This window comes from Procambarus clarkii, chromosome 60 (assembly GCF_040958095.1).
Source record: "Procambarus clarkii isolate CNS0578487 chromosome 60, FALCON_Pclarkii_2.0, whole genome shotgun sequence".
NCBI lineage: Eukaryota > Metazoa > Arthropoda > Malacostraca > Decapoda > Cambaridae > Procambarus > Procambarus clarkii.
In genome coordinates, this window is record NC_091209.1 from 11,109,837 (window position 1) to 11,133,429 (window position 23,593).

General features: G+C 43.8%; 1 protein-coding gene and 2 long non-coding RNA genes across 4 annotated transcripts; 2 read left to right on the plus strand and 1 right to left on the minus strand.

Moving 5' to 3' along the window:
- Positions 1-689: 689 nt before the first annotated feature.
- On the plus strand, positions 690-5,931 carry COX6B (Cytochrome c oxidase subunit 6B). The gene is made up of 3 exons (XM_045756345.2): positions 690-798; positions 1,772-1,864; positions 5,445-5,931. The coding sequence occupies exons 2-3, from the start codon at positions 1,782-1,784 to the stop codon at positions 5,611-5,613; spliced, it is 252 nt and encodes an 83-aa protein (XP_045612301.1). The 5' UTR covers positions 690-798; positions 1,772-1,781; the 3' UTR covers positions 5,614-5,931.
- Positions 5,932-11,729: 5,798 nt separating this feature from the next.
- On the plus strand, positions 11,730-14,111 carry LOC138353965 (uncharacterized). 2 transcript variants are annotated; one of them, XR_011223338.1, is made up of 5 exons: positions 11,730-11,784; positions 12,822-13,189; positions 13,348-13,486; positions 13,614-13,704; positions 13,910-14,111. It is a non-coding gene; the product is annotated as an uncharacterized lncRNA (long non-coding RNA). The 2 variants fall into 2 exon arrangements; XR_011223337.1 differs by having other exon boundaries at positions 13,348-13,704.
- A 6,487-nt stretch (positions 14,112-20,598) lies between these two features.
- On the minus strand, positions 20,599-23,593 carry LOC123766887 (uncharacterized). Its single transcript, XR_006773884.2, has 2 exons — positions 22,926-23,593; positions 20,599-20,727 (listed from the first exon to the last, which is right to left on the minus strand). It is a non-coding gene; the product is annotated as an uncharacterized lncRNA (long non-coding RNA).

The window sequence follows — 23,593 nt, forward strand, 5'->3', positions numbered from 1 at the left end:
TCATAGGCCCCCCACTGTCTCATAGGCCCCCCACTGTCTCATACGTTCCCCACTGTCTCATAGGCCCCCCACTGTCTCATAGGCTCCCACTGTCTCATAAGCCCCCCCACTGTCTCATAGGCCCCCCACTGTCTCATAGCCCCTCACTGTCTCATAGGCCCCCACTGTCTCATAGGCCCCCCACTGTCTCATAGGCCCCCCACTGTCTCATAGCCCCTCACTGTCTCATAGGCCCCCCACTGTCTCATAGGCCCCCACTGTCTCATAGCCCCCCACTGTCTCATAGCCCCCCACTGTCTCATAGGCCCCCCACTGTCTCATAGGCCCCCACTGTCTCATAGCCCCCCACTGTCTCATAGCCCCCACTGTCTCATAGGCCTCCCACTATATGTGGGGCCTATTTCGAGCATGAGTCCATTTTCTGTCAATTAACAAAGTATACATACAAACAATAGTATTAAACATACAATTGTAGTATGTAATGTGAGTAAGCCATATACAGTACTGTGTGTATATATATATATATATATATATATATATATATATATATATATATATATATATATATATATATATACCATATATTGTATAGATATATGGTATATAGGGGGGTAAATATAGTAGTGATGGAAGGCGCGCGCAGGGCGATGCTCAGCCGGCCGGCCCGCCACCATACCAGCTGACCCACCGCTCCTGGCCATCTTGCGTGAGTCTCTCCCGGGGTTTTGTCTCCCGTTGCTTCTTATTTGTCCTGGTCAAGAAGTTGGGAAGTCCACACGGCTTGGAGGAGTGTAGTAGGTGCTGTAGTAAGTGGTGTGGAGGTTAGGGGTGAGGCGGAGGTGTGTAGTGGTGGTGGGGGTGAGGTAGCAGGGCCGGCCTCCCTCTTGCTGGCTCGGGAGTCTGCGCCGTCTCTATATTATCTCTTTATTAATTGGCGTCCTTGGCTTTCTGCCGGGGGACAGGAAGCCAGCGTGTATTCATACACGTTAGGTCTATATGGAGGTCCTCCCCTCCGTCCCTCTCCCCTACAAGGTCGAATTACTAACCCCGCCCAGGATGCAGCCCCCCACAAGCTGACCAACTCCTGAGTACCCACCTACTACTAGGTGAACAGAGGCATTAGGTGATAAGAAATGTGCCCAACCATTTCTGTTCCGTCCGGAATTCGATCCTGGAGTTCTGGATTGTGGATCGAGAACGAACCCTACTGTGCCACTGGGATCCTTGTTAGGGAATTGTCACCTTCTTCAATGGGTGGAAGTGGTCGTTGACACCTTGTGATTGATCATGTCCCTAGGGGGTTGTATTGATCACGGGGTGGGGGGGGGGGGGGACATTGAGACCCACTTAATTTGTCATAACATATTTTTACATCACCCTCGGGGCAAAATTTAAAATTTGAAGGATTACCATTTCAATTCACTTTTTAATTACAATTTAGGATTGATATTAAGTTGAATAATGGGTTTTCGTAGCCTATGGGTGATGGATACAATTGATAAGACGTAAGAATAGCGGAAATGGTTAGTAGGCAGAACACAATGCTAGACCACATTACTCCCACGTCGGTGTTAACTCTACGATTTAAATTCCATGTGCACAGTACTTTAGTATGTATTGGACTATATTTTGAGGTAAACTGATATAACCATTGTTTTTTCATGTAATATTTTTTAGCAATGAATGTTTTATAATTTGCTTTTTAAAATATTTTAACTGGAGACAAATTTGCAACTTCAGCTTTTATTTTGGAATGTGTTGCAAATTTCAGGAACTGTATTATGTCCACTGCCGTCATGTCATCCGAGTTGAAATTGGAAACTGCTCCTTTCGATCCCCGCTTCCCAAATCAGAATCAAACCAAGTAAGTGAAATGTCTTTTAAGTTCTTTACTCATTAGTGTGCTCAATTAATAATACTAAAACAAAGCTGATTTTAAAATGTAAATTATGTGATGTGTGGTTGGCGCGCTCACTTACGAATCTTGCTCTGTTGAATTATAGCACAGGCTGAACGGTTGGTGTTCAGTGTATAGTAGTTAGTTCTGTGGGTCATGCAAGTGTTTGCTTATGTGAGGATTGTTCTAATCCACCACTAAGTCAGGGTTGTGCTTGCCTGTTTTATATATATATATATATATATATATATATATATATATATATATATATATATATATATATATATATATATATATATATATATGTATTAATAATCACAAAAGAGTTATTACATTCTTGTATAGCTACTAGCATTGTAACCATTGTAGCATTTTAGCATGGGAGTCGGTTGGCCGAGTGGACAGCACGCTGGACTTGTGGTCCCGGGTTCGATCCCGGGCGCCGGCGAGAAACGATGGGCAGAGTTTCTTTCACCCTATGCCCCTGCTACCTAGCAGTAAAATAGGTACCTGGGTGTTAGTCAGCTGTCACGGGCTGCTTCCTGGGGTTGGAGGCCTGGTCGAGGACTGGGCCGTGGGGTCACTAAAGCCCCGAAATCATCTCAAGATAGCATGCATAGTGTTTTGGGCTGGTCTTTAATCCTAATTATTCCCCAGTATATGACCCGCCAAATCGTTTAACAACCAGGTACCCATTCAGTGCTGGATGAACTTAGGCTACAGTTTAGGATTGGCACCCAGTCAATCCTCCCAGGCCAAAACGCTCACAAAACACTGGGCGAGTGTCTTACCACTGTGCCATGGGGACCACACTAGTTCTACTTGTTCAGGACATGTACTCGCCTAGTTAGGACGTTAGAACATTTCCTTGTTATCAGGCAATGAATGTATGTATGTATGTAAATATATATTTATGTATGTTTGCATGCATAAGTATCCGCTAGGAAAATGACACGAAAATTCTGAACATTTTTTTCATGACCAAAACGTGTCATGTGACCACCTTGCTCCACAGCATCGATGGAAAGCCAAAGCCTGGGGAAAGTCTCGATAAACGTTTAGGGTTAAGTAAAAAAGCTAGCATAAAATACACCAGTTTACTGGGGTATATAAAACAGGTGACCATAAAACAATAAAGGTCTTTACAACTGATTACCACAATAATCCAGCTTGTCAAGCTCTTCGAAATCATTAACGGGCATTAAACTGCACACCCTCGGGACTAGCTGGCACCAGGCTATCCTGGCACAGTGGTACACTAACCCCTAGCATGCATTAAACACAAGTACATGATGGTGGTGTCACACACAAATAATTAGTGGGTGAGGATTCAATATCATATCCAAGCACAGTAGCAATCCTCAAGTACCCACCTCAGCTGTGTACATAAAATCAACTACCACCACCTAGCATAAATGATGTACATCGATAGTCTGATCCAGTACAGGTACAACAGCATAATTATATATATACTAGTAGCCAATAAACACAAAAATGCCACTCAAATCAAGAGCGGGACATCATACGTCCGCCCATCTGAGAAATCAAGAGGGTAGTTAAAAGTTGAAAATTAACACCCCAAACTTCATTTCACAATGTTGTTATGGCTGGCACTTAGATATGTTTCATTGACTGTCTACATTATCAAAGGCTGAGTTTGAATAGCTACAAGTTTTTGTGAGGTGAAGTGAAGGTAAAGCACCTCACTTATGGGCCAATAGGCCTACGTTTCCATGATTGCTGGGGCAGCAATCATGTTTGCTTGATATAATGTCTCGCAAATGTCCAGCAGATTGGATATTACCTCTCGTCCTTCAATGCCCATGCCCTCCCTCTTGCCCCTCAACACCTCTGCTCCCCTCCTCGCCCTTTTACACCCCTGCTCCACCTCTCATCCTTCAACACCCCTGCTCCACCTCTCGCCCTGTTACACCCCCCTCGACCTCTCGCCCTTCAACACCCCCACTCCACCTCTCGCCCTTCAACACCCCCGCTCCACCTCTCGCCCTTCAACACCCCAGTTCCATCTTTCACCCTCTACCACACTCCCTCTATATCACTCAACTTCCCCTTCACCCCCATAATTGGAGGTATATTACAAATGTTGCCACAGTTTATAGGCCAAGTTCATTGAGCAAAATTTCAACTTGCCATAATATGGAAACTACCAGGAGATCCTGGATGTGAAGAGTTAATTCTCATTGCCAGTGTTCCTCAAGATTATGCCTCTTGAAGAAGACCCATCATCTTTCCAACAGTTTCTGTGAATTTTGGCCCTGCCTCCTAAGCAGGATTACCCAATTCTCTGAACACCTCCCTGTTCAGTGACATGGGTTAGCAAGTTCTGCCTGGAAAGAGTGTTGCAACTGGAATTTTTTTTAATCAAGGTTGCACTGAATATAATATTGCAATATTTTTATACATAATTCAGCAACCTGGTTGACAGTATATTGCAATTTTTTTATGCATACTTCAGTAGCCTGGTTGACAATTTTAACCTCTCCCTTCCTCAGCCTGTTCACTCTATTGCATTGCCTTATTTTTTTGTGTCCATTCCTTTATGTATGTATGTATGTGTGTGTGTTGTAAGTAGTGCTATAACCTGGAAAGTACTTGGAAGGGGTCAGGATAAGGATTTGGGATGGGACAGGGAAAGGAATGGTGTCCTACGTGTTAGGCTTATATCAAGGTGCCCCTCCCCACCAAAGGTCAAATTACTGACCATGCATACCCTATCCTCTGGATGCAACCTCAAAACGAGTCGACTAACTCCTCGGTACCTACTTACTGCTAGGTGAAGCGGTGCATTAGGTGAAAGGAAATGTGCCCAACTATTTGTCCCGTCCGGGATTTAAACCCATAATTCTCAATTGTGATGATATTTACCGTATTTGCCGGCAAAAAAGACATACCCTCGCATTGGACGCACCCCTATTTTGCAAGGATATTTTGTGGGAAAAATTATTTTAGAATGTTTCATCGTACATTTATTGAAAGATATTTTAAAGTGGATTTTGTACCACAACTCTTGCAATGTGTTGTCATTCACACATTGCAAATGACTGACGGGCAGATGAAAGTTGAACATTTCTTTCACATTTTTAGGATCATTTTTCATTTAGATAGTTAATAAATGTCTTAAAGTTAACACAGTTGTTAAATAATGTATGACATATCAGGTGTAGGGTATGTATACTGGGTAAGATGATGTGAGCTGCCTTTACAACTGCCGACGTATCATAAGTTTGTGATGACTCGGCTTTCAGTATTTTATTACTCACAATGATTTTCGTGCCTAATGAACTTACCCAGTATGCTTGCCCGGCTCCCTTGCCTATGCCCCTTGGTATCCCATCCGTAATATGGCCGCATTAGACGCAGGGCACTTTTTTGATACAGTACTTTAAAAAAATATATAGTTTCTTATATGCCAGCAAATATGGTACCTTGATGATACACATAATATTTATGGTTATTGTATAATTATTTAAAACTTTTTCAGCATTACTTAATGTGTGTGTGTATCAGTTATATAATTTCTTCCCAGGTATTGCTACCAGAGCTATATTGACTATCACAGATGCCAGAAAATTAAGGGTGAAGAATATGAACCATGTAATTACTTCAAGAAGGTTTACCAATCTATGTGCCCTAATGCCTGGGTGGAGAAGTGGAATGACCAGTTGGAAGCAGGGACTTTCCCTGGAAAAATTTGAAAACTTCACTTATAATGACTTGTACATCCACTTAACTTTTGGAGAAATGTTCAGATTTCCTTATGGATTGCTTCTGTGAAAATTTAGTAATGCAGTGTGCTTCAAGGCATTCCAACACTTTCTGTATACTGAGGAATGGGATTAAGTTATTAAGATTCAATGTGTACTTGCCATTGTATAATTTGATCATTGTGGCAATTTGTTGTAGATATATGTACATTGAATTTATGTAGATAATGAAAAAAATTAATATGCTGCAACACCGGTGTAATCTAACCTACTCATGTGTATTGTACAAATAAAAGTGGTATTACAAAAGTTTTTAACTGGTTTGTCCTATGTATCTATTTTACAAAAAGGGAAGGGAGATTGTACTGTACTTCTATTTTCCCAAAAATATCATTAATCTGCATTTCATTCTCAAGTGACATTGTCAGCTTCATGCAGTTAATTAGGAAGACAAAGCGTTCTCTCTGGTTCTCTGTGTCTCGTAGACAACCAGAGTGCAACTGCAGTCTCCGATTTTTTTATTTCCTTTTGGAAGGGAAGTGTGGTGGCCCGGAGGGATATCTGTGCTCAGCGTGAGAATTGGAGACCTTTCGTTTCCACCATTACAACAACAGAGACAAGTCTTTCCTGATCTGGAAGAAAGTCTGCAAGATAGTAAGTTTGTTTTCGCCAGTCCTTCACCTCCGTGGTTCTATTGTGGCGGATCCGGTGTCAGTCACAACCGAACTGGATTCTCACTTTTAGACTATTAGACTTTTAGGCTATTATCTCCAGATCCATCTTTCCCTACACATAAGCCCCTTCTTGAATCTTTTCCCTTAGATTTTTGCACTCGTCTCCATCTTTCCAAAAACGATCCCTTATCTCTCAGAATCCCGTCTGCCCTGACCTTTACGGCAGCGGGCTAGGGTGATATTCAATGAGATGCTTCTCTATTTCCCTCCATGCACATTTCGGTATTTACTGAATATTTATAAGTGGGAGTCATCGTCAGTCCCTGAGGATTGGCTTGAGGTGGTTCTACCTATTCAGAAACCTAGTTCTCTAGGGTCATCGCCAAGGACTTCCGCCCCCATTGCTCTGAGACTGGGCAATCACTCTTGAACGTATAGTCAATGTGAGTCAGATAGGGAGAGTTAGTGATAGCATTCCAAGAACCATTTCTCAATTTGGCTTTTGCAAGTGTCTCGGCACGATTGATGTCATCGTAAACTTGGAGTTTGTTCATACTGCCTTTGCTGCGAAGACCTCCATTGTTCCCGGCCTTTTTTTACCTGGAAAAAGGCGTATACACCACCTGGAGATAACCAGAGCCTCAAATGTTTATTCGGGTAAAAGTACATACATAAAAGATGAGTTGCAAACATAATGTTGGACTTATAGATAGAGCTAGTACAGTACATACAATACCTAAAGCCATTAATATGCACAGCGTTTCGGGCAAGGTGTGGGGGAAAAATCACCTGGACTAAAACTTAATACTAATCGAGATAAATTATAAAATATAAATTGTTGAAAAGGAGGAAAAAAAAAGGATGTACATGTATCCAAAAAAGGGGAACATTGCAGAAATTAGCAATTATACAAGTTGGTAAACAAAAAATGTTTGAAAATAGCAAGACCTGGGTTGACATTTAGGGGGTAAGGTAGATTACATGGAGTTTATTAGGAAGTACTTAATTTTTTAAAGTACTGGTTGAGAGGGGTACAGCCCTTGACATGATTGGGAAAGTCATTCCACATTCTGGGTCCCCTTGATTTGTCGAGCATTTCTAGTTTGGTTAAGTCGCACCTTTTTTTTTTTTTTTTTTTTTAAATATCAGGTATATTTAAATGTCTCTGGTGTGGTGCCCATGGGTTCTGTTACAACCTTCCAGGAAGCGTTTAAGGTCAGGCTTGGCATTACAGTTCAGTTTTAAATATAGAGAGTACACTTCAGAGGATATTCAGTGATGTAATATCTAACATATTCAAAGATTTAAGTAAGGGTACCGAGTGCTGTCTAGGGCCAGAGTTTGATATTGTTCTAATAGCAGCTTTGTGTTGAGTAAAAAAGGACGTAAATGATTTTGGGTAGTAGAACCCCAAGCACCAATACCATAATTGAGATAAGGATAGATGAGAGAGTAATAGTCACCAGGGCAGGGCGAGGTAAATAATATCTGATCTTAAAAAGAATGCCAACAGTTTTAGAAAATTTTGCTATATTTTGAAAGTGGTCCTGGAAATTCAGCTTATCCCTACAGCTTATCTTCAGCTTCAGCTTAAATTCAGCTTATCGGCAAATAAAATTGGTTTGAGGTGTCAAGAGGCATTTGGAAGGTCATTAATATAGATGAGACAGAGGAGAGGGCCAAGTATACTGTCCTGTGGGATACCAAGAACATACTGGAGGCTGTCACTAAGGTGAGACTGAAGGTATTGGAGGGAGTCTACCACCTCTGTATATTCTGTATACAGAGACTGTACCCTGTGTAGTTTGTACCACCACATGTACTCCACACCCACACATGTACTCTGTACCACCACATGTACTCTCCACCCCACCCTCAAAGAGCCGATGGGTATTGGATAATATATGTGAATAAAATATTAATTAATAATTACCAAAGTAATCAATTTATTATACAATTCGTGCATCCTGGGAATGGTCAGTAATTCGACTTGTGGAGCAGAGGACAGCATGGAGACCTTGTAGGACTGAGCACAGGAGGGCACGGAGACCTTGTAGGACTGAGCACAGGAGGGGACGGAGACCTTGTAGGACTGAGCACAGGAGGGCACGGAGACCTTGTAGGACTGAGCACAGGAGGGCATGGAGACCTTGTAGGCGAGCACGGAGACCTCGTGGGACTGAGCATAGATCTTGTGGGACTGAGCATGGAGACCTTGTGGGACTAAGGACAGCACGGAGACCTTTTAGAACAGTGCTCCAAATTTAGCTAGATCATTTGCTTGTAAGACGGGAATTGATTACTATCTCTTGAGTGCCTCTGAACAGCTTGTGAGCAGCAATATTCCGATTAAATAAAGAAAATTTGTTGATACACTATCATCATCAAAGTGTTTGAATTGATTTGATTTGATAATTAAGATTGTAGTGAAGTCGTCAGCGAAGATGATAGCTGTTGATGGATGGCACTATTAAAATAGTTTAAAAAAAGTTATAATAAGTTTTCATTCTATGTCAACTAATGATTTAAACAACTATTCTACAGTGCATCCTGTTAAAGGTTAGCACTTCGTAGAAATCTTGGTGCTTCTCAGTAAATTATAATAAGCACTATAAATTATAGATCATTATTAAATTTCATATAATAATGATGCTTTCGCTAAACAACATTATATACAATACAAAACATCCACTAGACAGTGTGATATTGTAATTGCCAGAATTAGGCTGAGATATCGATATCTATGGCAGGTGGCTGCAGGTAATGAATCCTTAATGGTGAACATTCCGATTAGATAAAGGTTGTGCCAATTGTAAACTATGTCAACAAGAGCTGGAACACTCTCCATCACTATATCTGTGAGTGCTCTGTTATAAGTGACTTCTCACCAAATGGTATGAGGTACTTTGAGCTCTGTAATTATTTCATACACTCTGGAATATTGGAAGATATTCTTATGCTGTACCCAGATTTTGCTAATGAGGGCTAATAGATCAGTCTTACATATCTCTCTGTTCTCACCTTAGTCAGTTTTTTTTATACAAGAGTTGTTACATTCTTGTACAGCCACTAGTACGCGTAGCAATTCGGGCAAGTCCTTAATCCTATGGTCCCTGGAATACGACCCCCACGAAGAATGGTTTAACAACCACGTACCCATTTTACAGTTGGGTTAAACAGAGGCTACAGTTAAGGATTTGCACCCAGTAAATCCTCCCCGGCCAGGATACGAACCCAGGACAAAGCGTTCGTATCCTGGCGTCTTACCACTACGCCACGGAGACTGGTGACAGTTGATGTATTTTTGTATTGAGGCAGGCATTTTCTCCCCCTGATTCCATGTATGACTAACCATCTTGTGAGAGGGGAATATTAGATGAACTTATAGGTAGTTCTTGATCTACACTGTGTAATATCTCATATAGAAGAGGGTAGCAGCACATTGCTGTGTAGACCTAATTTTCCTAATAAAAAAATACAATAGTGTAAGCTTTGAAAATCTTAAGAGAAATATTCTAAGAATAAATCTTAGATTTGTAGGAACGTCAACAGAAAACGATGTGGCGTTGGAATGTCTATGGGGTACACTTCAGCAAACAGGATTGACACGGACGACAACAAGTCACACGATGTTAGGTGGTCCACTACCACCCCAAAAGGATAGGTATGGGGTCCACTGCCACCTGTTGGATGGGTATTGGGTCCACTACCACCTGTTAAATGGGTATGGGATCCACTACTGTCCATAGGCAGTAGTGGGGTACGGGGTTCACTACCGCCACTGGATGGTTATGGGGCTCACTACCATCCACTGGATGGGTATGGGGGTCCACTACTACCCATAAGATGGGTATGGGGTTCACTACCGCCAATAGGATGTGTATATGGTTCACTACCGCCCACAGGATGGATATGGGGTCCACTACCGTCCACAGGGTGGGTATGGGGTTCACTACCCCTTGTAGGATGTTAATGGGGGGTTTACTACCAACTGTTGGATGAGTATGGGGTCCACTACCCCCTACAGAATGGGTATGGGGACCATTACCGTCCACAGGATGGGTATGGGGTCCACTACCACCCGTAGAATGGCTATAGGGTCCACTACCACCTGTAGGATGTTAAATAATCCCCATACACATCGAGTGACTAGTTGTGGACCCTATATCCATCCTGAGGATACACTGGCAGTGTTGAAGGCAGCAATGTTCAGTGTACAGGTTCCCAAGTAGGAAGACTTGAGAGGCAAGACCGACGAGAGGCATCAACATCAGAGGCTGGTGTCACGTGACAGACTTGACGTGGTGAGAGGCAATGTTGTGTTATGTTATCTCATCGTTGTAGATGTTCTTTACTACCCCGAGACTGTCTTTGTTGCCTTCCTTACTGTCTGGCTGTGGTCGTCTGAGATGGAGGTTATTTATAAGTTGATAAATCTCAAGGTAAACATTCAGCTCTAACAGGCAGAGCTGAAGAGGTTGGAGCAGTAGAGGGCGTGGAGGAAGGAGCTGGGAACCGCCTGACATCCTATAAGACTCGTCTTGAGACTTATTCCTCAAGGCACTCGAGGAGTACCTTGGGGAGACGGAGACAGGAAGAGCGAGGAAGGTGATGGAAAGTCTTGTTTTGAGGACGAGAGGAGCACCGAGGACCCATCAGGCGTAACGTGGTGATCGTCGAGGACGCCACTTGTGCAGAATAATATTCTGAACAATGTCATCCTGGACGTTAATAAATATTATAAAGTGTAAATTTTCACACTTTAATAAGTTAAAATCACTCAATTTATCATTAACGAGCAATATCTTAAGTCAATCGACTGCAAATATTTAACATCATCCAATGTTGTCAGGGATTTTGGTTGTTGTGTTTGTTAGTCTGTTATTGCATATATTGTATATTGTAGTTGTGGAGCGGCCATTAACAGTTATGGACTGACGGACGATTACTACTTCACTGCCGATTCTACTGCAAATGTTGCTCTGTTGTACCTGTTGTTCTGTTGCAACATTTACAATAGAATGTTGTATTTGGTTTGTGAAATATGTGAAGACTTATACTGAATTTTGTAACTAGCTCATCAAGATTGTAACTTGCTTAGCTAAATGAATTGTTGGGTTCAGTCCCTGAACCCATTATGTGCCTCTGTAACTCTTTCCACCACCGCTCCCAAGATGGGTATGGGGTGCATAATAAATGAACTAAACTAAACTGAAATAGATTTTGAAATTAACAACTTCAAACATTTAAGCTGGGGATCATTATTGGTTAATTAGAGACTCGTTCGTATTTGGGGAAGTGAAGGAGTGGCTGTTGGCCAGTGATAATTGACACTTCAGACGCGCAAAATGTTAACCAATGGGGTGAGTTTTAGGGTGAATGCCAACCAATCAGCGGCCGGGTTTGGTTGGCTGCTGGTTATAAAAGAGACGATGAGACAAAACTCACTTCAGTGTGGTTTTACCTCACTTTTGGTGACCAGTTCCAGGTTCGTCTCTTGTAGTTTGGCTGTGTGTGGCGGGTCCCTTCCTTCCTTGCTCCCTCCCTCTGCTTCCTTGTTGCGTCCCTCCCTCCCTCCCTCCCTCCCTCCCTCCCTCCCTCTCCTCCCTTGTAAAAATGTATAAATTCTAAGCTATATTAAGTTAACGACTACTTTAACTCGGCAACCTAGAGATGTAATTCTAGCAATGGGTGAAGTGAATTTTTTTTAAGCCATGAACTAGGTTCTGTTAATCTTCAGGATGTCCATCCATGGTATTTGGTTTTTTTATAACCATAGACGTTAATTATGTAACTTCCTGTCTAATATATATATTGTAAAATTGCCTTATAGAAGCATTTCAGTTGATTGTATAATTCCAGACTTGAGTGTATTATGTAAATAGTTGTAATGTAAGAAGTTAGGGGAATACTTGGTCCTGACCATTGTACCTAAACGATAGTTAACTACAGGATCGTAGTGGTGCAGTTGTCAGCGCCTCGGAGGTCTACACAAGGCTGTAACAAGCCGGACAAACGGCAAGCAAGTCAGATGTTTCTCTTGGACACTTCCCAACAGTGGATTACTTTAGCAGTTCAGAAAGTTTACTAATATACAATACAGCCATACACGTTTACTGTATGTTACTTAGGCCAATCTTGACACTTATTGTGGTAAATGAAGACAGTTGATTACTTTTAACAGCTTAACTAAATTGCTTAGCAGTCACTGTTGCTACAAAGGTGTTGCATTATTCGGTCTTCTAGTTTTTTTCTTTAACCCCTCCTTCCCCCCCAAAAAAAAAACTTTCAGCCTGATTCGAAAGTTGTCTACAAATATTTAATTATCCATAACCCTAGCTTAAAGGATTAACCAATGGTTTGAGTATCCTGGAAAGTAGTAACTTAACAGATAATTACACAAGTTAAATTAGTGATTACAAAGATAGCATTTTTCAATACAATTTGTACCTTGCCTTATTAACCATATTCTTGCAGGAGGGTTAAGTGTAAATGGGCTAGTCTTAAATTGGCATTACTTTTCAGAATCCAGAATGCTTCTACTTAAAATACTGGTGTGGGAGTGTAGTCTCGGGACTACAATGCCCCAGACGGGTCCCTGGTGGTGGTGGTCTTCACGTCTCCTGAGTAAAACCAGTTGTCTGCACCAGTATTCGTCCCTTCCCAGAAGTCCTCCTCCAGGGAAAGTCTCTACAGTTCTCCCAAGACACTAAAGTTTCAAACTAGTTTTAGTCCTGTATTACGTCCAACAGTTGTCTTAAAGCGGCACTCTTGTTCTTCCAACACCTTCCTGCACTGGAAGTGCCCCAGCTTCCCTTCGCCCCTCACCCCCAGCTTGTCTCCCGGCCTTAAAGGCCGCAGGGAACTACACACTCCATCCTGTGGAATACCTGGCTAGTAAAATATTCTGGTTTTGATTTGGTTACTTTCTCTAAATCGCATAGATCAAGAGTAATGTGCTTAGAGTACCAAAGATACAGGTTTGACGCCTCAACATGGCTCTTGTTGTGCCCCTTTGAGTAAATTTAGATTAAATTTTAAACTGTTTCAGATGCATGAAACAACGGCTGGTAAGAACTTGTGCGTAAATACTGATACCTACAGCTGGGATCAAGTTAACTCTTACTGCTAGTCTTGGCAGAGGGTTCCAGCTAATTATCAAGGATAAGGAAGCCTTCAGTCAGTCAGAAGTGAGTTTACTTGTTAATGTTTAACATGATCATAAATTATTGAAATGTGCATTAAACAGTCATCCTGCTGGACTAATTTACTTAACGACCAAGAATTGTTGTAACACGACGTAATATTGTGATCCAGTTAATGTGGAGAAGCGACTATGAGGGCGGGGCGAGGGCCTGGAGGTGGTCATCCGGGTACACTGTCCTGCACCAACTGGTCTCACTGGAGGGTCTGTATGGCTTGTTTGACTTTATTAATTGGTCATTACAGCTCAAACTGTCATGACATACTTGGTGTTTGGTAGGTTTAAGTGCAGGTTACTCATAAGGGGATCAACGGGTGTAAAGAGGTCCGTGAAAGGTAATATTAACTTAAAGATGTCTTGAGTCTTATCATAAGGAATATAATAGTTGTGATGTTACTCCCGTCCTCAGGCTCGGGTGACAACAGGGAAGGCCAAGAGGACCGTCTCGGGCTACTGAAGAACATCTATAACGAAGGCATAAAGTGGCAGGACATTGCCAGCATGTCAGTCCGTCGTCTGTGGGACCAGCCTGATACATATTTTTGCCAGAAAATGGCCTCGTTCGTTGAAAGGTTAAGTTGTAAAATATTAAAATTTATTATAGCACATAATTTTCTTGAATACCTTAACCAGGTTTTTTATAGTTTGTCTACACAACTTGCCACCAAAATACCTTGAGTGAAGTTAGGGTAATTTTTAGTTTTAGGAAAATATATAAATCCTTAACTCGTTGGTTAAAGAAATTATTAATGGCTTGACTTGTCCCAAGACATTAGAACTAATGTACATATGGTGATTCACACAAAGTACCTCCCTTTCCACAAGACCGGAGTGTAGGCGGGTTACTTGTAAAACCTGGTTGTGGCACTATTTTGGGCCTCGTTCTCGGTGACCTCGCGAGGTATTTACGATGGACTTTTGTCCTGTCAGTGAGAGTATCTGGAAGGAACTTTGTTTTGCACGAGATAACAAATGTTAAAGTAACGAAAGTATATCCCTCTGAAGTTTCTATGAAATTTGTACAATCGGGTCTGGGAGTCGTCGTCAGTCCCTGAAGACTGGCTCGATGCTGTTCTCCCTGTTCGGAAACCAGGGTCTCTAGGGTCATCCCCCAAGAACTTCCGCCCTATTGCCCTCACGAGTTGTCTGAAAGCTCTTTTGAACGTATGGTCAACGTTCGTTTGATGTGGTTCTTAGAACACCATCACCACCACCTTCCCTTTTCAATTTGGTTTTCGCAAGTGCCGCAGCACAACAGATGTCCTGGTGAACTTGGAGGCCTATATTCGTACTGCTTTTGCTGCCGTCCTTTTTGACCTGGAAAAGGCTTACGACACTACCTGGCGGCATCATATTCAGTCTCGACTTCATTCTTTTGGCCTTCGTGGGAACCTCCCTCTCTTCCTCCGGAGCTTCCTCTCTCGTCGTTCCTTTCGTGTGCGGCTTGGTACTGCTCTCTGCCCCTTTTCAGCAGTATGAGGGTGTACCCCAGGGTAGTGTTCTGAGCACTACTTTTTCTAGTTGCCCTCAACGGTCTTCTTTCCTCTTTTCCTTCTGGCGTCTTCTCTGCTCTCTATGTTGATGATCTTACCCTTTGCTGTCGGTGATAATTCCCCTCTCCTTCAACGGCGGCTTCAACTTGAGATTGATGCCATGTCGTCTTGGGCTACCGATCATGGCTTAAAGTTCTCTGCGTCTAAGACTTGTGCTATGACTTTTACTCGGAAGCATGTCGTTCTTCGTCCCTCTTTGTCGCTTTATAGTCATCCCATTGTGTACAGGGATTCCGCGAAGCTTTTGGGGTTAGTCTTTGACACTAGTTTGTCTTGGTCACCCCATATCTCTTACCTGAGTTGAATGCGCTAAGGCCCTTAACCTCCTTAAGGTTTTGTTCCATACTTCTTGGGGAGCGGATAGGCGCACGCTCCTCTATTTGCACTCCTCTCTCGTCCTATCTAAACTCGATTATGGTTGCCCTGCATACTCTTCTGCTTCTCCTTCTACTCTTCGTCGTCTTGATGCTTTGCACCATACTGGGTTGCGTCTCAGCTCTGGTGCCTTTCGTTCGACTCCCGCCCTTAGTTTATATGTTGACACTGGCTTTCTCTCTTCAGGACCGCCGTGACCGCTACTGTCTTCGCAATCTTGCGCGGTCCTTCCAACATCCTTCCTCTCGCCTCTGTCGTGCATTGACTTTGCCTCCTCCTGTGATTCCTGTTCCTCTTCATTGTCTCCCACTTTGTCCGGTTATCTCGCTTACAGGATTCTCTTTGCTCATATTTCTTATGTTTCTCCTCGTATTGTTCCTTACCTCCGTGGAGTGTCCCCCTTTCCAATTTTTGTACGTCCTTGACTTGTATTCCTAAAGTCTTTACCCCTCCTACAATTCTGAAAAGCCTCTTCCTTGAGTACTTTTCTTCGCACTCCCACTCTATTTCCATCTTCACCGATGGGTCTAAGTCTGCGGACGGTGTGGGCTACTGTTGTTTTTCCTGACCGTACTTATGTGTCGCCTCCCTTCGGAGGCTAGCGTCTTTACGGCGGAACTTTATGCTATTCTCTATGCTCTTCGTCTCTTGCTTTCTCATTCCTCTGTGGTTGTAGTTGACTCTCGTAGTGCCCTCATGACTCTAGGGTCCTTTAATCCTGTCCATCCGGTGGTCATCGAGATTCAACATTGGCAGTTTCTTATTTCTAGTAAATTTAAATCGGTAGAGTTTTGCTGGGTTCCCAGCCATATTGGTGTTTCTTTCAATGAGCGTGCGGATGCTGCCGCTAAGGAAGCTATCCGTTCTTGTCCTATCTCCCGTAAAGGTATTCCGACTTTTATCCTGTTATTCATTCTTGCCCGTTGGCAGGGCTGTTGGTCCTCTGTGGTTAGTAACAAGCTGCGCACTCTCAAACGTAGTGTCCCCCCGTGGCCTTCCTCCTGCCACCGTAACCGGCGGTGGGAAACTGCTTTGGCACGGCTGCGGGTTGGCCATACTCGCTTAACCCACGGTCACTTAATGGAGCGCCGCCCTCCTCCTTATTGTCCGAATTGTTGTCCCTCTTACAGTTGTGCATATCCTTGATGAATGTCCTGACTTCCAGGACGAGCGTGTGTCTTGCTTCCCGACCGTCCCTCGCGGTCACTTGTCCCTCGATAGAATTCTAGGTGAATCGGATACGTTTGATATCGTTCGCCTTATGCGTTTTTGTTCTTGTATTGGCATTCTTGGTGATATTTAGCGCCCTCTGATTATTTAGCACTTTGATGGTGCTACATAGCCTTCCCGGTTTGGTGCCTTCTTTTGATAATTACTTACTTGATAATTACCTTACCTTCTATGAAATTTATTAATGTGGAACAAGAGTGATGCACGTATGTTGTGTTGAGCTTGTTCCATCAGTTTTAATTGTGAACTGATACTTGCATTGATGGATATACTTATTTGGTAAATTTCTACTTTACTATTTTTAAAGATGCGAGAGTCGGCCACAACCCGAGTAACGTCAACCTCGTGAATTGCAGAAGACTGTAACCTCCCTCTTGTGTGTGGCCGCCCACTGGCGGGCAGTGAGTCGCATGTCGGGACGCCCTGGTGGAGTAAGAGTACGGACGCTTGGGCTGCCGCATGTTGGGACGCCCTGGTGGAGTAAGAGTACGGACGCTTGGGCTGCCGCATGTTGGGACGCCCTGGTGGAGTACGGACGCTTGGGCTGCCGCCTGAACGGGGAAGACTGGTGAACACTCCCGCTGATCTCCTGCGTTGGTCCATTATTATTGACCCCATTAATCCAAGCAACCTTTGTCCTCCTTCAAAGATCTCTTGTTCTACTAGTCTATCTTAGGCTAAAAGTTGCATTGTCCCTCTTACAGTCGCTCATATCCTTGTTGAATGTCCTGACTTCCAGGACGAGCGTGTGTCTTGCCTTCCGACCGTCCCTCGCGGTCACTTGTCCCTCGATAGAATTCTTGGCGACTCTGATACTTTTGATATCGTTCGCCTTATGCGTTTTTGTTCTCGAATTGGCATCCTTGGTGATATTTAGCGCCCTCTGATTATCCCGCACATTTGATGGTGCTACATAGCCTTCCCGGTTTGGTGCCTTCTATTGATAATTACTGACTTAAGCTAAAAGTTTTGCATCTGACATGGTTTAGTGTAGGAGCTGGAATTACAAATTAGAATTACTTTGTAATTCCAGCTCCTACACTATTAGAATTAGCTCCTACTCCAATTGGAATTAATTTGTAAATTTTGTGTAGGAGCTGGAATTACTACAAATTAGTTGATAGTCGCGTGACAAACAGGTCTGATCTTGTCTTATGCACCCCATACCCATCCCGTGGGCGGTGGTGGAAAGGGTTAGAGCCACATAATGGGTTCAGGGAGTGAGCCCCAGAGTTCATTTAGCCAAGTGATAATCGTTTGAAGCTAACTGGACAATTGTTAATGTTACATGTACACAATTATTTACACAAATACATGCATATAGATGATAATCTCATATCAAGTGATACAAGAGGCTCTGAAGTCGCTAGTAACACTGTAGTCTTGCTTTAGCCACCCAACTGGGCGGCAACTTCAGTCATGTTCTCCACAACGGCGGCAGCTTTAATAATGTGCGCCACCCAATTGGGCGGCAGCTTCAGCAACTCAACTGGGCGGTAACTTCAGTCATGTTCTCCACACAACAGCGGCAGCTTTAATCATGTGCGCCAGCTTCAGCCACCGAATTGGGCGGCAGCCTGGGCCACCCAATTGGGCGGCAGCCTGGGCCACCCAATTGGGCGGCAGCCTGGGCCACCCAATTGGGCGGCAACTTCAGTCATGTTCTACACACAACGGCGGGAGCTTTAATCATGTGCGCCACCCAATTGGGCGGCAGCTTCAGCCACCCAATTGGGCGGCAGCCTTAGCCACCCAATTGGGCGGCAGCTTCAGTCATTATCTCCACAACGGTGGCAGCTTTAATCATGGGCGCCACCCAATTGGGCGGCAACTTCAGCCACCCAATTGGGCGGCAACTTCAGTCATGTTCTCCACACAACGGTGGCAGCTTTAATCATGTGCGCCACCGATGGGTGGCAGCTTGTCACGTGCGCCACCCAACTGGGCGGCAGCTTTACAGTCACGTGCGCCACCCAACTGGGCGGCAGTTTTAGTCATGCTCTCCACCCAATTGGGCGGCAGTTTTACAGTCGCCCAATTGGGCGGCAGTTTTAGCTATGTTCCCCACAACGGCGGCAGCTTTACAGTCACGTGCAGGCTGCACCTACAGTGAGCACATTTTGGATACTTCCCTCAGATGCCCGGCAGCACGTCATTATGGATGAAGTTCTTGGACTCCATTGATGGTGTTCTCTGAATTCAGCGATTTTTCTTCACATTCCAGTATATGACGACGCAAAGTATGCCAATAGTTCTGCTAACAGTTTTCATTTAGTCACATCTACATCAGCAGATGTTACAAACTCCCAGAGGTACTTGTAGCAGAGCCTAAGCCTAGCAGTGGTGACATCTAGGCGTCTGCTAACCTTACTGGGTGACCCATAGACGTGCGGTACTGCCTACACAATAGAATGAGTAACTGGTGTGAATTTCACCAAGTCTAAGATTTTTATTGATGGTCCCGGAATATTACTGCCCTCAGACTGCTCTGTCCAAGATGGTAATTCTTCCTTTGAGTAAAAGATTTTTGCCCACTCAATTCTATCATGCATTTGGAAACCAATATGGGAAGTTCTTAGATGAGAACTATCTTGTGCTCCCCAATCCTCCAAAATGTACCTAAACCATACAACTTCAACATTGTAATCATTGCTTTCATATGGTTATATTTAACGTAGATTTTACTACATTTCACCTTTCATTAATCTTCAAATTATGCTACAATGTACCTGTTGATAACAAGTACATTAAAGTAAAATTCGAGGGTTAACACTAATTTTGCTAGAAATTACCTATTTAAAATTATATCTTAGATTAAGGACCTGCCCGAAACTCCGGGTTATTGGCTTTACAAGTTAAATCATCAGTGCTACATACTCAGACGCAATGTACCTTCATATATATAGAAGACCAAGTGATGACGGGCAAGGCATAGTTTTAAATTTAGATTTTGCCCCGAGGGGCGAGTTTATTGGGCAGCGCCACTCATCCTGTGAGTGAACACACCGCCATAGCAACATGTACAATACTCCCCAATAGGAAGAAAACCCGCTGGATTTATCCTGTCACTTGTACCCAGACACAGCTGGGAGTTAACAGCCACGTGAACAGCTTCTCAAAACTAGAAGATTAACATTGTCAACCCTTAAAATCTTACGTTATCGTGCGGGTGCAAAATGGTGAAAATCTCTGAAGACACTTATATTTTACTTTTTCTAGCTTAATATGGGTATTGTGCTATACATTTCTAATGACTTAAATGTTCTCACACACTGGTAGTTGTCAAGGCGGTGTCCATCACTACAGATTCTGCATCTTTGCTGCCCAACTGTTTCCATTCCGAATCTCCATGAATATTTGTATCCAAGACGGATTCTCGCTATTACTGATTCTCTCCCGCGGCGGCCGCCACTTCTTCGTCCATATTGATTGGGATTGCCAGTCGCAACCACATTGTATCAGCGTTCAGATTCACTTTTTTGTTTTATCCTTACCTCGCCAACATTGTCACTGATTTTGATTGACAATACCTCGAATTTGTAGAAGTCTTTGGTATAAAAAAAAAATCTATATGATCTTTCAGCGTCTTCAAGCAGAAGATCTGTTGTGCATTTCCACAGATTTCAACATGGGAGGGAATCTACAGAAATTTGACGACTCTTCCTCGATTGGCTAGTACTCTCAACTCCTGATTTCAGCAGCTATTGCAAGACTTTCTGCCCGACTAAGGCTTTGTAGCGCCGTTTGGGAATCTCTGCAGATTACTGCAAATTGGCGTTTCGTTCAAGGAACCTTAACGCCATAATGGCATTTAGCTCTACTTGCGTTGAAGAGCGGAGTTCTCAATACGGGCTTTTCCTTCATTGTCCCGTTGTAAGGCATTATTCCTCAGTACAGTGTATGCTGCACTAGCCCTGCCATTGACAGTGTTAGACGACCCATCAGTGTAGAGTGGATCCAATTCTTTCCCAACTTCTTAACTTAGTTCATCGTTTTATTCCGTCGTCGAAGATGTTCAGTTGAGAGACAGTCCTCGATGCCTTCTCTTGTGTGGTGTAGTTGGCCGGACCTGAGGACGAGGGGAAGGCAACATTAGCAATGACAGCTTTCAAGTAGTTAATATTACACTTTTTACCGTTACGTAAATGTAGTTCATTAAGCCTTCGTTAAACACTAGCAACCTTCACTACCGCCCACAGGATGGATATAGGGTGTTCACATTAGTCAATGTATGAGGTCCATTATCACCCATATGATGGGGCATTGGAGGGGTCCATTATCACCCATATGATGGGGCATTGGAGGGGTCCATTATCACCCATATGATGGGGCATTGGAGGGGTCCATTATCACCCATATGATGGGGCATTGGAGGGGTCCATTATCACCCATATGATGGGGGCATTGGGGGGGGTCCATTATCACCCATATGATGGGGCATTGGGGGGGGTCCATTATCACCCATATGATGGGGCATTGGGGGGGTCCATTATCACCCATATGATGGGGCATTGGGGGGGTCCATTATCACCCATATGATGGGGCATTGGGGGGGTCCATTATCACCCATATGATGGGGCATGGGGGGGGTCCATTATCACCCACATGATGGGGCATTGGGGGGGTCCATTATCACCCATATGATGGGGCATTGAGGGAGGGGGGGTCTACTATCGCAATATAAATAGAAGTATGGACTGGAGACTGATACACAGAAGCTTAGGAGTTCATTAACAATGATGGAATATGGTAACAAGAGACTAGTCGCTAATATTAATGTGCAAATATTTAAGCTAGAAAATTAATGATTGACAATTTATGAAACTGACATTTTAAGTGCAAAGTTTATACAGTTTTGTAAAATGGAGTCTAGGTGGTAAACTGGTAAATTTTGAAATATTTTAAGAACCTATGCAGGTGCTTGTGAGGGTTGTTTTAATACCTGTTTAAAGGCTTAATATGAAAGGTTATATATTCCCAATTATTTGTCCATAATACCTGCCTACACCCCCCCCCCCAGCGGGCAGTTGATGCTCCATCTAATCTCTTCTCACGCATTAGCCTACAGTTTCAGTGATATTTATGAGGTATAAATATGGGACTACTGATAACATTACTGTATAACCCATCCACCGGGCGGCAGTATATACCATTGTATATAATGTGTGGCGAACGAACCATTGTTGTAATTTATATAGTACGCTTATTATAATTTACCGAGAAGTACCAAGATTCGTCCTAAGTGCTAACCTTTAACAGGATGCACTGTAGAATACTGGTTTAAATCATGGATTGAAACATTAGTTGACACAATAGAGACTTATAACGTTTGTTTATTTTACTAAAATTTTTATTTTTAGTGTTTCAGTTTAGTTCATCTGTCAACAGCCATCTTCGCTGACAACTTCACTATAATCTTAATTATTAAACCTTAAAATTACAAGCCTAAAGAGCCATAAGTGGCAGCTATGAACCATAAGCGAATTATAGACCTTAATAAATAATAGTAATTAGAATTATTATTTAACTTTGGCCTCAAGTCAAATACATTATCGCCTGGGAATATTGCTGGCCCTCAGGCTGGCCCTCAGGCTGGCCCTCAGGCTGGCCCTCAGGCTGGCCCTCAGGCTGGCCCTCAGGCTGGCCCTCAGGCTGGCCCTCAGGCTGGCCCTCAGGCAATCAGATGGTAGCCAATCATGTGCACTTAATCCAACCTGCGATTCGTCAAGGAAAATTGAAATGATAGTTTCCCCCATAAAAAGGGAGGAGGAGACAACAAGGGAGCACGGGGGGGGGGGGAGACGCAACAAGGGAGCACGGGGGGGGGGGGAGACGCAACAAGGGAGCACGGGGGGGGGGGGAGACGCAACAAGGGAGCACGGGGGGGGGGGGAGACGCAACAAGGGAGCACGGGGGGGGGGGGAGACGCAACAAGGGAGCACGGGGGGGGGGGAGACGCAACAAGGGAGCACGGGGGGGGGGGGAGACGCAACAAGGGAGCACGGGGGGGGGGGAGACGCAACAAGGATGCAGGGGGGGGAGGGACGCAACAAGGGAGGGGGGGGACGCAACAAGGGAGGGGGGGGACGCAACAAGGGAGGGGGGGGACGCAACAAGGGAGGGGGGGGACGCAACAAGGGAGGGGGGGGACGCAACAAGGGAGGGGGGGGACGCAACAAGGGAGGGGGGGGGACGCAACAAGGGAGGGAGGGAGGGAGGGAGGGGGGACGGGACCCGCCACATACAGCCAAACTACAAGAGACAAACCTGGAACTGGTCACCAAAAGTGAGGTAAAACCACACTGAAGTGAGTTTTGTCTCATCGTCTCTTTTATAACCAGCAGCCAACCAAACCCGGCCGCTGATTGGTTGACATTCACCCTAAAACTCACCCCATTGGTTAACATTTTGCGCGTCTGAAGTGTCAATTATCACTGGCCAACAGCCACTCCTTCACTTCCCCAAATACGAACGAGTCTCTAATGAACCAATAATGATCCCCAGCTTAAATGTTTGAAGTTGTTAATTTCAAATGCTAATTCACAACCCAAATACAACATTCTATTGTAAATGTTGTAACAGAACAACAGGTACAACAGAGCAACATTTGCAGTAGAATCGGCAGTGAAGTAGTAATCGTCCGTCAGTCCAGAACTGTTAATGGCCGCTCCACAACTAATTTATTTATTTATTTATTTATATATACAAAAAAAGTACATTGGGTTTAGGAGAGAACACAACATTGGTGTTTTTACATTCTTGTAAAGCCACTAACACGCACAGCGTTACGGGCAGGTCCTTAATCTGACAGATAATTTTAAGTAGGTAATTTCTAGGAAAATTATTTTTTTTTTAACTTTAACTGCCTCCCTCCCCCCTGCCCCTTGTTGCGTCCCCCTCCTCCTCCTGCCGCTTGTTGCGTCCCCTTCTTCCCT